At 42.2% G+C, this 16,120-nt stretch overlaps 2 protein-coding genes across 4 annotated transcripts in view; both read left to right on the plus strand.

Annotated features, from left to right (window-relative positions):
• The first annotated feature begins 4,895 nt into the window (after window positions 1-4,895).
• LOC118939462 (death-inducer obliterator 1-like) lies at window positions 4,896-15,837 on the plus strand. The gene is made up of 4 exons (XM_036945791.1): window positions 4,896-5,036; window positions 14,868-14,929; window positions 15,072-15,686; window positions 15,800-15,837. Exons 2-4 carry the CDS (start codon window positions 14,875-14,877, stop codon window positions 15,835-15,837), a joined length of 708 nt encoding a protein of 235 aa, XP_036801686.1. The 5' UTR covers window positions 4,896-5,036; window positions 14,868-14,874.
• The window catches only part of si:ch73-181d5.4 (death-inducer obliterator 1), a 29,663-nt gene continuing 29,233 nt past the window's right edge, over window positions 15,691-16,120 (plus strand). For all 3 annotated transcript variants that reach the window (XM_036947369.1, XM_036947370.1, XM_036947368.1), the window contains exon 1: window positions 15,691-16,092. In XM_036947369.1, the coding sequence (XP_036803264.1) occupies window positions 15,896-16,092 (197 nt within the window). In that variant the 5' untranslated portion in view covers window positions 15,691-15,895. The remainder of the gene's footprint in view (window positions 16,093-16,120) is intronic.

Below are 16,120 nucleotides of genomic sequence, written 5' to 3' on the forward strand. Positions count from 1 at the left end.
TTAAAATCACCTTTGGCCTCATGGTGAAATACCTGAGCAATTTCCTTCCTCTCCGGCTAGTGAGTTAGGAAGGACGCCTGTATCTTTGTAGTGACTGGGTGTATTGATTCACCATCCAAAGTCGAATTAATAACTTCACCATGCTCAAAGGGATACTAAGGTTTATTTTTTTAGATATATTTTTTTACACCTACCTTCTTTACGAGGCCTTGAAAAACCTCTCTCATCTTTGTGGTTGAATCTGTGCTTGAAATTCCCTCCTCAATTGATGGGTCTTACAGATAATTGTGTGTGGTCTACAGCGATGTGGTCATTGTTTAAAAAATCATGTTAACTACTATTATTGAATACAGAATGGACTCAAGACATTTCAACAACAACACAAATTCACTTTGACCATGATGGGGTTGTATGTAGATCAGTGACAGAAAATCAACATTTTATACATTTTAAATTCAGGCTGTAACAACAAAATGTGGAAAAAGTAAAGGGTTGTGAATACTTTCTTAACATAAATCTTCAATAATGTTCCAGCTGGAGAATTCCTTTGTCTGTAGAAATGCAATGGAACAGAGCTCGCTCTCACGTGAACGAGCGTGGTCAGCTCATGGCACTCTGCCAGAGCCCTGACTCATTCCCCTCTCATTCGCCCCCACTTCACAGTAGAAGCATCAAACAAGGTTCTAAAGACTGTTGACATCTAGTGGAAGCCATAGGAAGTGCAATATGATCAATATCCCACTGTGTATTCGATAGGCCAAGAGTTGAAAAACTACAAACCTTAGATTTCCCACTTCCTGTTTGGATTTGTTCTCAGGTTTTTGCCTGCCATATGAGTTCTGTTATACTCACAGACATCATTCAAACAGTTTTAGAAACTTCAGAGTGTTTTCTATCCAAATGTACTAATAATATGCATATCTTAGCTTCTGGGACTGAGTAGAAGGCAATTTACTCTGGGAACCTTATTCATCCAAGCTACTCAATAGTGCCCCCAGCCATAAGATGTTAAGGCACTGCATGTATACCTCATCATCAGCCCATTTTATAGGTAAACTGCAGGGTAATGTAAAAGTTTTATATTTTAAAGATACAGTGAAATCAGACCTTCTTGCTGAGTACCTGACAGACTAGTTAAAGCAACCTAAAAATTGAGCTTTGAGTACATCAAAAAAAGAGTTGATATACTTTACCTTTACCTCTACCATGAAGCCCTGGAGTTTTTCCAGACTGAAAGGATTTAATAGCCTCAAAGTTATTTCTCTGTAATTTGGCCTTCGCACTGATCTTTTTAGGGATTTGTTAACTCGTTCATTTATTTATTAGGAAACCGAAAAGAAAAGAGACCGAAAAGAAAACATCTGCTTAAAATATTTAGCTTCCTCTTTTTTAAAAATAAGTTGGAGAGTCCTGAATGACTGTCTTTAGTAGTGAGTTTCTACCAATTATTTTTGGTGGCGTTCCTGTGTTGAAGATTAAGGAAAAATGTGATGCATTTTTCGACATACTCCATCTATTTTGCTTTATTTTTGTAATTTATTACATTAGATTGTTCTTGAATATGGTCGGTCCTCCAGTTCTTTTTGCTTTTCCTCTAGCTTGTTTTGTGCCTCTATAGTACCATTTTTATTGCAATCTACCTGTACTGTGGACAGCTTGGAAAGACGGCAACCGGGGCAGGGAGGATTGGCAAACAAAACCACGCAAACTAAGCTACAGATCGACACATGAAACATATCCCCATGGGAGCCTGACGAACCAAAGGCTAATGATGCATTGAAACGGACAACTGAATATGACCATGGAATATGTGTGTTTGGAAAGGTCTGCAAGAATGCCAGAGGCCTTACAATTAATACATTCTAGATTAAATGTCTAGAGGAGGTAGTAGCGACACAACACACAGGTAGCGAACCTGGTGAGACGCAGGAGGAGCCAGGCCCAGAGTCACACCAAAGAGCCCGGAGCCTCCATGTGTCGCAACAAGACCCTCCTGGAAGACCATCGGAGAAGGTTTGAATCAAATGGCCGCAAACCTGCAAGACAACAGTGTGGCAACAGTTTGACGAGGATGCAGACAAGGTGCTGGAAGCAACAGCAAAGGGAGGTGCAGACAGGATGCTACAAAGTATGATGACAATCTTAGTCAGCCTATCAGAGGAAAGGTTTGGCGCAGTGGAGCAGAGGCCTGTGAGAACACCGTACACCATGAACCAGAGAGCTGCGAAAATCCACAAGATCAGGCAGGAACTGAATATCCTCAAGAAACAGCACAAGGAGGCCAGTGAGGAGCAACGGCCACCCTTGGCAGAGCTACGGAGCATCTTGAGAAAGAAGATATTGACTATGCGTAGGGCTGAATGGCATAGAAGACGGTGGAAAGAAAGAGCCAAGATGTGAACTGCCTTTATAGCTAATCCCTTTGGTTTCACAAAGCAGCTACTAGGGCAGAAGCGCAGTGGGAACTTGGTTTGTTCCAAAGAGGAGATTGACTAGCACATCCAGAGCACATACAGTGACCCCGACAAGGAGCAGGAGATGGGGCAGTGCAATGTCTTGATACACCCACTAGTACCAGTCACAGAGTTCGACAACAGGGAGCTATTTCTGAAAGAAGTACAGGACGTTGTGAAGAGGGCAAGGTCTAGCTCAGCTCCTGGACCAAGCGGAGTCCCGTGCAAGGTCTACAAGTACTGTCCTCTGTTACTCTAGAAGATCCTTAAGGTCCTCTGGAGGAGAGGCAAGGTTGCACAGCAGTTGAAGGAAGAAGATTCAGAGAGAATCAACCAATTCAGGATCATCTCCTTGCTAAGTGTCGAAGGGAAGATTTTCTTCAGCATTGTAGCCAGGTGGCAGTTTACTTTGGGCACGTCATTCAGGCAGAAATTGAGAAAAAAGGGGCCTAGCCCTAATTAAGAAACAATTGTCCTCCAGTAGACTTTAATGAAAATGTCCAATATCCCCGGCCAAGTGGAAAATGTGTAAGAGTTATGTGAGGACCAATTAGATGATGGTCCGATCACATTCTGTCTCCTATTAATACTTTCTTTAACCTTTGGTGCCAGAGAGAAAGAGACAAGAATGTCATTTTTTTTGTCTCCACATATATGCTATCCGCTAGTTCTAATGTGTCCATGATATTTGTAATCTCTTTAAGGGCACGAGGATGATAGTTTGTAGTGTGATTTCCTTCATGGTTCATTGAGGTACTTAACACTGTTATAGCCTCCCACCATAATGATTTGATCGTTTGTTGCCTGTAAGTTCAATAGATTGGTATGAATATTTTGGAAGAAGTTTGGATCATACTGATTTGGACCATATAGATTAATGAGCCAAATCTTCTTCTTCTTCTTCTATGATATCATGGCGGTCCGCAAACAATAATTTAAGTGCATGCTGCCACTTACTGTGCTTGATTGTACGATCAATCATGATCTGGCCAATTCTGTACTGCCATGAAAATATAATAAAAACCAAATAAATCCCTACTAACTTCTACCCCCCCATCCCAAAACCCCTCCCCATTCCCTTACCCCATCTATATATTGCTGAAACACTCCACCCTTAGGATTGCTCAGCATATCAACAACCATTTCAACAGTAATATCTGTTACGCCCAATATCTCTTTTGCCATCTCCACAATAACCTTCACCCTGGCATTTCTACTTTTATTCATGATCAAAGTGTCCTTTAACACTGCACATTCATGAGCGCAAGATTTTCTATTGGTCAACCTTTTGGCTTCAATCACTCTTCCTCTCTTCACATTTTCTTCAATATTATCTATGGATATAGATATGGGAACCCCAGTGATGACTCCCCGCAATCTAGCATAAGCACCAGGGACAAGGCTTTTAATCTTCTTCCCATTAAGCTTTTCCATTTTCAGAATCTTCTCTTGATGAGCCTGGCTACAAAGCAAAAAATATTAACAGTCTACCATTTCCAATGAACCAAGCTAATTTGACTTCATCTACCTCTTTCTCTGCGGCATTAGTTGGTCAGATTTGGTGTAAATGAGGCCCTGTTGTCTCATCAAACACTATCACCACTTTCCACTGCAACACATTATTACTTTTGCTTCATTGGCCCTCTTTATGCTTTCTCTACTAGATGCTCTACGGCTTTTGGTATAATGATCTCTCTTCTTTCTATGTCTTTTCACTATCATTCCGGTCCTTGACCCTCATCCTCCCGCTCCATACCATCAGAACTGACACCCATATTGTTGGCATTCCAGCACAACTGTTGCTTCACCAACTTTTTCTCAATTTCCTCCACTTCGTCCGCACTACTCTCCCCCATTTCCGAAACATTAAATGTCTTCAATATGCAAAAATAGCACAAAAAAGCCTCAATCTCTTTTCCTTCAGGCCTTTCAGCCATAAGCCAAATTATCTTCCTTGTGGATCTTTCCTGACAGTTTACACATTCAGATCGAAATCATTGTTAATTAGTATCATTACCTTTTTTGAGTTCCTTTGTCCATGACAGAAAATGATTTCACCACCCCAGTCTTTTTTTCACGCAACTTCATCTTTAGATGTAGAGTGAGTTTCCTGTAACAGTAGATGTTACATTCCTTCTCCACTTTAAACTGATTGCCTTTTCTTATAATCTGCTAAGACATTATTACACTTATAACTGGCTATACTTATTTCACCCCTAGCTGTACTTTTAGTTTATGGTTGACACAGCGTATTTGCCACTAGCCAATCATGTTTCTCATGGATTTCAAAGCATGTGAATGCATTCAACTTGTATTTACAACTTCACAACTGGTTATTATCACCTTCCCACTTTGGTATGGACGCAGCATACATTTCGATTTGGATGACCGGTCAAAAATGTATTACAAGTCGTTGCTCGTTTTTTTCCGCGGTCCCAGTTGTCTTGAACGCACTGAGGTCGTAGGTCGGAGATTTCGTAGTTCCAAGTTGTCGTGAACGCAACAACACAGTGGAGGAGAAGACAAAATGGAAGGCTGTGTAGACGTTTTCCTACGACAGAACACAACTGGATAACCAGTAAGGTAGCTAGCTATTGTTTAAAATATATCGTAAGATGTATTAATACAATTATATTTTACAACAACAGTTAGTTAGACGCAAGCTAGCCAAATTAAATTACATTAAAACATTGTCACGCGGTAAGGCTCCTTGACCCTGTGAATAGCATAGGCCAGTTAACTAGCTAACGCCAGGTAGGCTTGCTAGCTAGTATGTTATTTTAATTTTATATCAATAATGTTTGGTAGTTCTACTGTTAGATATAATACCACTACACACGCCGCTTGGATAGCAAGCTAGGTTGCTAACGTTAGTTAACTTCAGCTCGTGGAATGTTTGCACTAACGTTAGCTTGTTAGCTAGCTTGCTAGGTGGGGGGAGGGTGTCTAGTCTAGTTTTTTAAAACGGCATACTTTTATTTTAGTCACTAGATAAAGCGTTAGCTAGCTACTTGCCTACATCGATGGTTTCATTCAGTGGCAGTAATGTAATATTTCAGTGGTAGACTTCATTAATCTTCAATTTTGCGGTGTCAGTGTTACAACGCAACTTCTAAAATTAACAGTATGTCTATTTTACAAGCCTCTGTAGTAAACAGCAAGTCCTGCTTGAAATTCACATTTTCAACGGGATGAATGAGGGAGGAATACTTGATCAGAAATGGTCTTTGTTTGATGTTATGGACATGGGGGGATGCACGGTTTTTGAACACCCAAGTGATGTCTCTTTCTAGTCATGACATAATGCTCATAGTCTTGTCTACGAGCTAGATGCATCTTATTTTTTTTATGCTAGTCTGATTCTGAATTCAAACTTGGCTTGTGTATAACTCTGGTACAGGGCGTTAGTGCGGCCCAGCCAGTGAACTAGAATGATTAATTATATTTCAATGGGCTCAGGTAGGCCCAGTGTTAGCAAGCGTCATGTAGTGAGCTACTGTCAGTTATTTACATCAGGTGATGTGATTTCACAGGTGGTTATTTAAAGATGGTAGCTATTTATTTATTTTTTAAATTTAAGGACCCCTTTAGATATATTCAGTACCAGTCAAAAGTTTGGACACAGCTACTCAAGGGTTTTACTTAATGGTTTACTGTTTCCTACATTGGTGAATAATAGTGAACACATCAAAACTATGAAATAACACAAAAATGCAATGATGTAGTAACGAAAAAAGTTGCCACCCTTTGCCTTGATGCCAGCTTTGCGCAGTCTTGGCATTCTCTCAACCAGCTTCACCTGGAATGCGTTTCCAACAGTCTTGAAGGAGTTCCCATATATGCTGAGCACTTGTTGACTGCTTTTCTTTCACTCTGTTCCAACTCATCCCAAACCATCTCAATTGGTTTGAGGTCGGGTGGTTGAGGAGGCCAGGTCAACTCCATCACTCTCCTTGGTCAAATAGCCCTTAAACAGCCTGGAGGTGTGTTGGGTCATTGTCCTGTTGAAAAACAAATGACAGTCCCACTAAGTGCAAACCAGATGGGATGGTGTATCGCTGCAGAATGCTGTGGTAGCCATGCTGGTTAAGTGTGCCATGAATTCTAAATAAATCACTGAGTGTCACCAGCAAAGCACCATCACACACCCCCTTCCATGCTTCACAGTGGAAACGACACAAGCAGAGATCATCCGTTCACCTATTCTGCATCCACCTATTCTGGAACCAAAAATCTCAAATTTGGACTCATAAGACCAAAGGACAGATTTCCACTTGGGATGCACAATATATCAGTGAACATATCAGAATCAGACGATATTAGCTAAAAATGTCAACATCGGCATTGGCTGATGTGCAAAATCGATGTCAAGCTGACGTGCATACCTATATAACGAAGGTACATGGCGTAATGACGCCAAGTAAAATTTTGCGCTATAAGTCTAACACAGCATTCCTAAACTAGCCCACAATGTCTGCTGTGTGGATCGAGTAGTCAACAAGTCAAGCAGTCATTTGAGTAACAAGAGTAACAACATTTCAGCGAGACAACTCAAAGGCAAAATCCATTAAAGCCAAGATAATGGAATTCATTGCCCTTGAAAATCAACCGTTTTCTGTTGTGGGTGATGTTGGCTTTCGCAGACTGGTCGAGCACCGGTTAACACTACCAAGTGCGCTATTTTTCAGATGTTGCCCTACCGGAGTTACACAGTAATAGCGTCACTGCTATTAGCTTCATGACATACATACTATATCCGTATGGGTCTTTGCGTGTCAAAAAAATATACAGTAGCACTGTCAAAAGCTGTACAACAAAGTCAGCAAACACCGGCCATGAACGATGTGTTTACAATACCGCGTAGGTAATAAAGCATCATTTGTTCGACCGCAACTTCTGAGGTAGCTAGCTTTAGCCTGGTACCTAGCTAGCACCAACACAACCAGCCTGAAAACAATGACCAGTAGAAACTGCAGTCATTTTCATTATTCTTAGCAATGATTAAGGAATCCTTGTAAGTATTAGCTAGGTTGCCACTTGTTGTTTGCCTATTGAAATTGAACTTCAGTTCATAAAAATAAATAGCTTGCTGTTTACAGCTTACAGACGGTAGGCAATTAAGGTCACAGTTATGAAAACTTAGGACACTAAAGAGGTCTTTCTACGGACCCTGAAAAACACCAAAAGAAAGATGCCCAAGGTCCCTGTTCAACTGCGTGAACGTGCCTGAGGCATGAGAACTGCAGATGTGGCCAGGGCAATAAATTGCAATGTCCGTACTGTGAGACGCCTTAGATAGGGATACAGGGAGACAGGGCGGACAGCTGATCGCCCTCGCAGTGGCAGACCACGTGTAACAACACCTGCAGAGGATCGATACATCCGAACATCACACTTGCGGGACAGGTACAGGATGCCAACAACAACTGCCCGAGTCACACCAGGAACACACAATCCCTCTATTAGTGCTTAGACTGTCCGCAATAGGCCTAGAGAGGCTGGACTGAGGGCTTGTAGGCCTGTGGTAAGGCAGGTCCTCACCAGACATCACCAGCAACAACGTCGCCTATGGGCACAAACCCACAGACAGAACTGGCAAAAAGTGCTCTTCATTGATGGGTAGCAGTTTTGTCTCACCCGGGGTGATGGTCGGATTCGTGTTTATCGTCGAAGGAATGAGCGTTACACCGAGGCCTGTACTCTGGAGCGGGATCGTTTTGGAGGTGGAGGGTCCGTCAGTCATGGTCTTGTGTGGTGTGTCACAGCATCATCGGACTGAGCTTGTAGTCATTGCAGGAAATCTCAACGCTGTGCGTTACAGGGAAGTCCACCACCTCCCTCATGTGGTACCCTTCCTGCAGGCTCATCCTGACATGACCCTCCAGCATGACAATGCCATCAGCCATACTGCTCGTTCTGTGCGTTATTTCCTGCAAGACAGGAATTCCAGTGTTCTGCCATGGCCAGCGAAGAGTCCGGATCTCAATCCCATTGAGCACGTCTTTGACCTGTTGGATCGGAGGGTGAGGGCTAGGGCCATTCACCCCTGAAATGTCCGGGAGCTTGCAGGTACCTTGGTGGAAGAGTGGGGTAACATCTCACAGCAAGAACTGGTAAATCTGGTGCAGTCCATGAGGAGGAGATGCACTGCAGTACTTAATGCAGCTGGTGGCCACACCAGATACTGGCTTTGTTCAGGGACACATTATTCCATTTCTGTTAGTCACATGTCTGTGGAACTTGTCTCAGATGTTTAATCTTATGTTCATACAAATATTTATAAACACAGTTGACAGTGAGAGGAATTTTTTTTTGGGCTGAGTTTAGTAATCTAGCAAACTATAGCTACTGAAACAGATTGTCGTTTTGCTATGTTTTTGGGGAAGAACATTGATTGTGTCCATGAGCTAGCTATTTTTTTCATGACCAGCACTGTAGTTTCGCGAGACAACTTTACCAGCATCATAGAACACGTATCGATGAATCGTTGTGATTCATTGATTCTTGACACGTCAAGTAGGGTTTTTTGACATGTCAAATAGTGTATTTTTTGACACGCAAAGACCCAAACGGCGGTCCATAGAAATGCTGGTTGAGAATTAAACAACTGAACAAATGAACAGCGAACCAGCATAGCAAGTAAGTGAATGATGGCCGATTTCAAGTTTTCTTAACAATCAGTAAACGGCCATTTTGGATGACGATAATGGCCGATTACAAAACAATCCACAAGGAGATTGCATGGCAGGCTGACCACCTGTTACAGTGTGCAGCATCAGAAGGACCTTGTGGCTGCAAGGAGCCAAGGTAAGTTGCTAGCTAGCATTAAACTTAACTTATTGAAAACAATCCATCTTCACAGAATCACGAGTTAACCTAGTAATACATCAACCATGTGTAGTTAACTAGCTTGTCCTGCGTTGCATATAATCAAAGCAGTGCCTGTTAATTTACCATCGAATCACAGCCTACTTCAACTTCGCCAAACTGGTGATGATTTACCAAAAGCACATTCGCAAAAAAAGCACAATTGTTGCACAAATGTACCTAACCATGAACACCAATGCCTTTCTTAAAATCAATACACAGAAGTATATATTTTTAAACCTGCATATTTAGTTAAAATAAATCCATGTTAGCAGGCAGTATTATCTAGGACATTTGTGTCACTTCTCTTGCGTTCAGTGCAAGCAGAGTCGGTATATGCAGCAGTTTGGGCCGCCTGGCTCTTTGCAAACTGTGAAGACCATTTCTTCCTAACAAAGACCGTCATTAATTTGCCCAAATTTGACATAATTATGACATAACATTGAAGGTTGTGTAATGTAAACAGCAATATCTAGACTTAGGGTTGCCACCCGTTCAATAAAATACGAAACAGTTCCGTATTTCACTGAAAGAATAAACATTATGATTTTTTTAATTATAGTTTCTGGATTTGACCATATTAATGACCAAAGGCTCGAATTTCTGTGTTTTTATTTATTATATTATAATTAAGTCTATGATTTGATAAAGCACTGAGTGGTGGTAGGCAGCAGCAGGCTCGTAAGCATTCAAACTGTACTTTACCGCGTTTGCCAGCAGCTCTTAGCAATGCTTGAAGCACATCACTGTTTATGACTTCAAGCCTATCAACTCCCGAGATTAGGCTGCCAATACTAAAGTGCCTAAAACAACATCCAATAGTAAAGGTATATGAAATAGAAATGGTGTAGAGAGAAATAGTCAACACGTCCTATATTAACTACAGCCTAAAACTTCTTACTGGGAATATTGAAGATTCATGTTAAATTGAACCACCAGCTTTAATATATTCTCATGTTCTGAGCAAGAAACTTAAACGTTAGCTTTTTACATGGCACATATTGCACTTTTACTTTCTTCTCAACACTGTTTTTGCATTATTTAAACCAAATTGAACATGTTTCATTATTTATTTGAGACAATTGATTTTAGTTATGTATTATGTTAAGTTAAAGTTAAAATAAGTATATTTTTAAAAAGAAAAGAAGAGCACTTTTTTGGTCCTCCAATTATCGGAATTGGCGTTGAAAAATCATAATCGGTCGACCTCTAACTAGAATGCTTAACGTTTTTAAAATCGGTTATCGGTATCTGTTTTTTTTGGGCAAGGGAAATATCAGGTATCGGACAAAATTGTAATATCGGTGCATCACTAATTTCCACCGGTCTAATGTCCATTGCTTGTGTTTCTTGGCCCAAGCAAGTCTCTTCTTTATTATTGGTGTCCTTTTAATAGTAGTTTCTTTGCAGCAATGGACCATGAAGCCCTGATTCACGCAGTCTCCTATGAACAGTTGATGTTGAAATGTGTCTGTTACTTGAACTCTGTGAAGCATTTATTTGGGCTGCAATTTCTGAGGCTGGTAACTAATGACCTTGTCCTCTGCAGCAGAGGTAACTCTGGGTCATCCTTTCCTGTAGTGGTCTTCATGAGAGACAGTTTCATGATAGCTTGCTTATTTGAGCTGTTCTTGCCATAATATGGACTTGGTCTTTGACCAAATAGGGCTGTCTTCTGTGTACCACCCCTACCTTGTAAAAATACAACTGATTGTCTCAAATGCATTAAGATGTATAGAAATTCCACAAAGACATTTTCAACAAGGCACACCTGTTAATTGAAATGCATTCCAAGTGACTACCTCATGAAGCTGGTTGAGAGAATGCCAAGAGTGTACAAAGCTGGAATCAAGGCAAAGGGTGGCTACTTTGAAGAGTATATTTTTGATTTGTTTAACACATTTTTGGTTACTACATGATTCCATATGTGTTATTTCATAGTTTTGATGTCTTCACTATTATTCTACAATGTACAAAATAGTAAAAAATAAAGAGAACATGAGTAGGTGTGTCAACTTTTGACTGGGACTGTGTATATTTTTTATTGTTTGATAAAATATTGAGTTTAGCCTCCCGGGTGGCGCAGTGGTTAAGGGCTCTGTACTGCTGCGCCAGCTGTGCCACCAGAGACTCTGAGTTCGCGCCCAGGCTCTGTCGTAACCGGCCGTGACCGGGAGGTCCGTGGGGCGACGCACAATTGGCCTAGCGTTGTCCGGGTTAGGGAGGGTTTCTGCCGGTAGGGATATACTTGTCTCATCGCGCACCAGTGACTCCTGTTGCGGGCCGGGCGCAGTGCGCGCTAACCAAGGTTGCCAGGTGCACGGTGTTTCCTCCGACACATTGGTGCGGTTGGCTTCCGGGTTGGATGCGCGCTGTGTTAAGAAGCAGTGCGGCTTGGTTGGGTTGTGTATCGGAGGACGCATGACTTTCAACCTTCGTCTCTCCCGAGCCCGTACGGGAGTTGTAGCGGTGAGACAAGAGTAGCTACTAAAACAATTGGATACCACGAAATTGGGGAGAAAAGGGGGTAAAATTCAAAAAATAAAATACAAAATATTGCGTTTGGCCTTTACTAATATAGCCCATAGAAAAGCATTAAATAACACATTCAGAAATGGCAAAACAGGCAGTCCTAAAAATAAATCGTAAGGCATTCGTGGTTTCTTTTCAGCAATTCGACCATGAAGGCCTGATTCACACAGTCTCCTATGAACAGTTTATGTTGAGATGTGTCTGTTACTTTGCCACGGGTGGCTACTTCGGGGCTCCCGAGTGGCGAAGCGGTCTAAGGCACTGCATCTCAGTCCAAGAGGTGTCACTACAGTCCCTTGTTCGAATCCAGGCTGTATCACATCCGGCCATGATTGGGAGTCCCATATGGCGACACACAATTGGCCCAGTGTTGTCCAGGTTTTGCCAGGACAGGCCATCATTATAAATAAGAATTTGTTAACTGACTTGCCTAGTTAAATAAAAGTACAACACATTTTTTACATTTAAAAAAAAATGTATTTCTTACAGATGAAGTCAGAGGTTTACATACACCTTAGCCAAATACATTTAATTTTGACACCTAAGTAGTAGGTTACAACATCGTTTACAGAAATTCCAGGACTCACTGTGTTTTTAAGTGCTAAATATTGGTAAAATTTCACATTTTGCTGTATGTAGGGTTACTGGAACCTGATTTTCATTTCTCAAAAACTGGGTTGTATCGTCAGCTAACTGGGAAATCTTCACCTCCTTATCACATACAGTTGAAGTCGGAAGTTTACATACACCTTAGCCAAATACATTTAAACTCAGTTTTTCACAATTCCTGACATTTAATCCCAGTAAATATTCCCTGTTTTAGGTTAGTTAGGGTCATCACTTTATTTTAAGAATGTGAAATGTCAGAATAATAGTAGTGATTTATTTAAGCTTTTATTTATTTCATCACATTCCCAGTGGGTCAGAAGTTTTCATACACTCAATTAGTATTTGGTAGCATTGCCTTTAAATTGTTTAACTTGGGTCAAATGTTGCGGGTAGCCTTCCACAGGCTTCCTACAATAAGTTGGGTGAATTTTGGCCCATTCCTCCTGACAGCTGGTGTAACTGAGTCAGGTTTGTAGGCTTCCTTGCTCACACATGCTTTTTCAGTTCTGCCCACACAAATGTTCTATAGGATTGAGGTCAGGGCTTTGTGATGGCCACTCCAATACCTTGACTTTGTTGTCCTTAAGCCATTTTGCCACAACTTTAGAAGTATGCTTGGGGTCATTGTTAATTTGGAAGACCCATTTGCGACCAAGCTTTAACTTCCTGACTGATGTCTTGAGATGTTGCTTCAAAATATCCACATAATTTTCCTGCCTCGTGATGCCATCTATTTTGTGAAGTGCACCAGTCGCTCCTGGATCAAAGCGCCCCCACAACATGATGCTGCCACCCCTGTGCTTCACGGTTGGTGTTCTTCGGCTTGCAAGCATCCCCCTTTTCCTCCAAACATATGGCCAAACAGTTCTATTTTTGTTTCATCAGACCAGAAGACATTTCTCCAAAAAGTATGATCTTTGTCCCCATGTGTAGTTGCAAACTGTATTCTGGCGGTTTGGCTTCTTCCTTGCTGAGCGGCCTTTCAGGTTATGTCGATATAGGACTCGTTTTACTGTGGACATAGATACTTTTGTACCTGTTTCCTCCAGCATCATCACAAGGTCCTTTGCTGCTGTTCTGGGATTGATTTGCACTTTTCCCACCAAAGTTCGTTCATCTCTAAGAGACAGAGCGCGTCTCCTTCCTGAGCGTTATGACGGCTGCGTGGTCCCATGGTGTTTATACTTGCATACTATTGTTTGAACAGATGAACGTGGTACCTTCAGGCGTTTGGAAATTGCTTATAACCAGACTTGTGGAGGTCTACAATTATTTTTTCTGAGGTCTTGGCTGATTTCTTTTGATTTTCCCATGATGTCGAGCAAAGAGGCACTGAGGTTGAAGGTAGGCCTTGAAATACATCTACAGGTACACCTCCAATTGACACAAATGATTTTAATTAGCCTATTAGAAGATTCAAAAGCCATGACATCATTTTCTTAATTTTCCCAAGCTGTTTAAAGGCACCGTCAACTTAGTGTATGTACATTTCTGACCCACTGAAATTGTGATAACAGTTAATTATTTGTGAACTAATCTGTAAGCAATTGTTGGAAAAATTCCTTGTCATGCACAAAGTACATGTCCTAACCGACTTGCCAAAACTATAGTTTGTTAACAAGAAATTTGTGGAGTGGTTGAAAATCGAGTTTTAATGACTCCAACCTAAGTGTATGTAAACTTCCGACTTTAACTGTATATCTAGGAGATATAAGAAAGCTAAGGAAAATATTTATTTTTTGTGGGTGGGGCACTCTACCTTTTTATACTTCCATTAATTGTTTTATAACTGGTACTGGTTACAGTCAGACGAGTCCTGTTGACACTTGTAGGTGTTGTAAAGCAAAACGATGAACATCGTGTTCGTTGGAATCTTCCCTTTCCACAGTGGGATTCCGTTAGTTTGTATCCTATACGGTACAGACGCTACAAACATGTTGGCACATCAATTACTGACTTCAGATGAGTCCCGTGATGTTTATAGAGCAAAACGGAGAACACCATCGTGAGAATCTATTTTCCATATTATTGTTGGCCAAACCGTTCTGACGCTACAGACGTTTTTGTTAGAAGACCTATTTTCAGGATGTCTCATGGTCTGACAAACACCACTGTAGCTTGCCCACCTTCCACCGCAGATGCGGAAGGCCGACATCGGTGGATGTGTTGGATTGAGAAGCAGCCCATGCAAGACTGATATGTCTAGCTTAAACTGACAGATTTTGATTGGGATGTTTTGTTACCTATACTGACGCACCCATGTGTCAATGGACTTAACGATTAATGCAAAGTGATGGACTGCTCTTCAAGTCTCTCGAAGTGTAAATGTGCTTCATTTCAATCAACAGCATTTCTGGTAGATTGGATAACATTTGTATTTTTATCTTAATTATCTTAATTTGACAGGTCTACCATGGAGGGCTTTATGGATATCAATGAGATCCATGACATCACTGGCACTGATACAGGTATTACCTTAACTATTTTCCTTCCCCTTTTAGTCTTAATGTAATGGACTGTGCGTTAGCTGTCCAAATGATGTGATTGGATGGAGATGATGATACATTTTCTGTCATTGTTTTTCTATCCTTGCTGTTCTCCTTGGTGTAGAGGAGCACAGAATAGATGCAGAGCAGGTGGAGGGGGCCGAGAGGAGTGCTAGGCCGACCATCAGCGAGTTCAAAAAGACCTGGGGCTTCAGGCGGACCACGGTTGCCAGAAGAGAGTTTGTGGGATTGGATGAGATTGAAGATCCAGAATCTCCACCCCTACCCACACGTCGGGGCAGAGGCCGCCCAGCCAAGACCTATTCAAGACGTGGGCGAGGGGGGAGAAGAAGCGTCCCAGCCGACCTGGAGTACTCTGGAACGGCCTCCCCAATTCCAATGGACACAGAGCCTTCCTCAGATCCCCAAGAGCCCTGCCCAGGTGGCAGCCTAGATCCCACCTCTTGGCAGGACTTTGGATCTGCATTTGGCACTGCTTTTTCTCTACTTGGGGAGAAGGAGGAGGACTACATGCCCATGACTGCTCCTGCCCAAACTATGGCTGCCCCTGCCCCTAGCTATGGGGCTAGTAGGGTCGTGGAAGTTGCCTCTAGTATTGAGGAGGACAGTGATGAGCTGACCCTGAAGCAGCTCCAGGAGCGGCTGAGCATTAGGGGGAGAGGGGAGTCCAGGGGGAGGGGGGTCAGAGGGAGGGGGAGGGGAAGAGGGAGAGGGAGAGGTAGAGGACGTGGTAGAGGTAGGGGGCGTGGGAGGGGTAGGGGTGTAGAGCCAGAGTCGAGCACTGCGGATGAAGAGGAGGTTATTTTTGTAAATGAGTTGGAACCGCAGCAGGTGCATCAGCCTCAGGAGGAAAGGGAGAGGAGTCCTGAGAAGGTTGTGGTAGAGTCTCAAAGCCCTTCTCCTTCTCAACAGTCGAGCTCAGACTCTATGCCACCTCTTGAGTCTGATCCAGAAACAACAGAAGAAAAGGCTAGCCAAAATGATAATGTAACAGAGGCAAAGGACGAGGTGGAAGAGGAGGAGAGGATCGAGGAAGAAAAGTCTGAGTATTCTAGCATATCGGACAGTGAGGGCTACAACCCCCATGCCCTTTACTGCATCTGTCGACAGAGGCACAACAAAAGGTATGTGTGTTGCATTGTCCTGGACGGT

This window comes from Oncorhynchus mykiss, chromosome 16 (assembly GCF_013265735.2).
Source record: "Oncorhynchus mykiss isolate Arlee chromosome 16, USDA_OmykA_1.1, whole genome shotgun sequence".
Classification (NCBI taxonomy): domain Eukaryota; kingdom Metazoa; phylum Chordata; class Actinopteri; order Salmoniformes; family Salmonidae; genus Oncorhynchus; species Oncorhynchus mykiss.

Coding starts and splice junctions, on each gene's coding strand:
- LOC118939462 (XM_036945791.1), top strand. CDS start 14,875: ATGGAGGGCTTTATGGATATCAATGAGATCCATGACATCACTGGCACT. Junction 14,930..15,071: donor CATCACTGGCACTGATACAG/GTATTACCTTAA, acceptor TCCTTGGTGTAG/AGGAGCACAGAATAGATGCA. Junction 15,687..15,799: donor GGGAAGAGGGAGAGGGAGAG/GTAGAGGACGTG, acceptor GAACCGCAGCAG/GTGCATCAGCCTCAGGAGGA.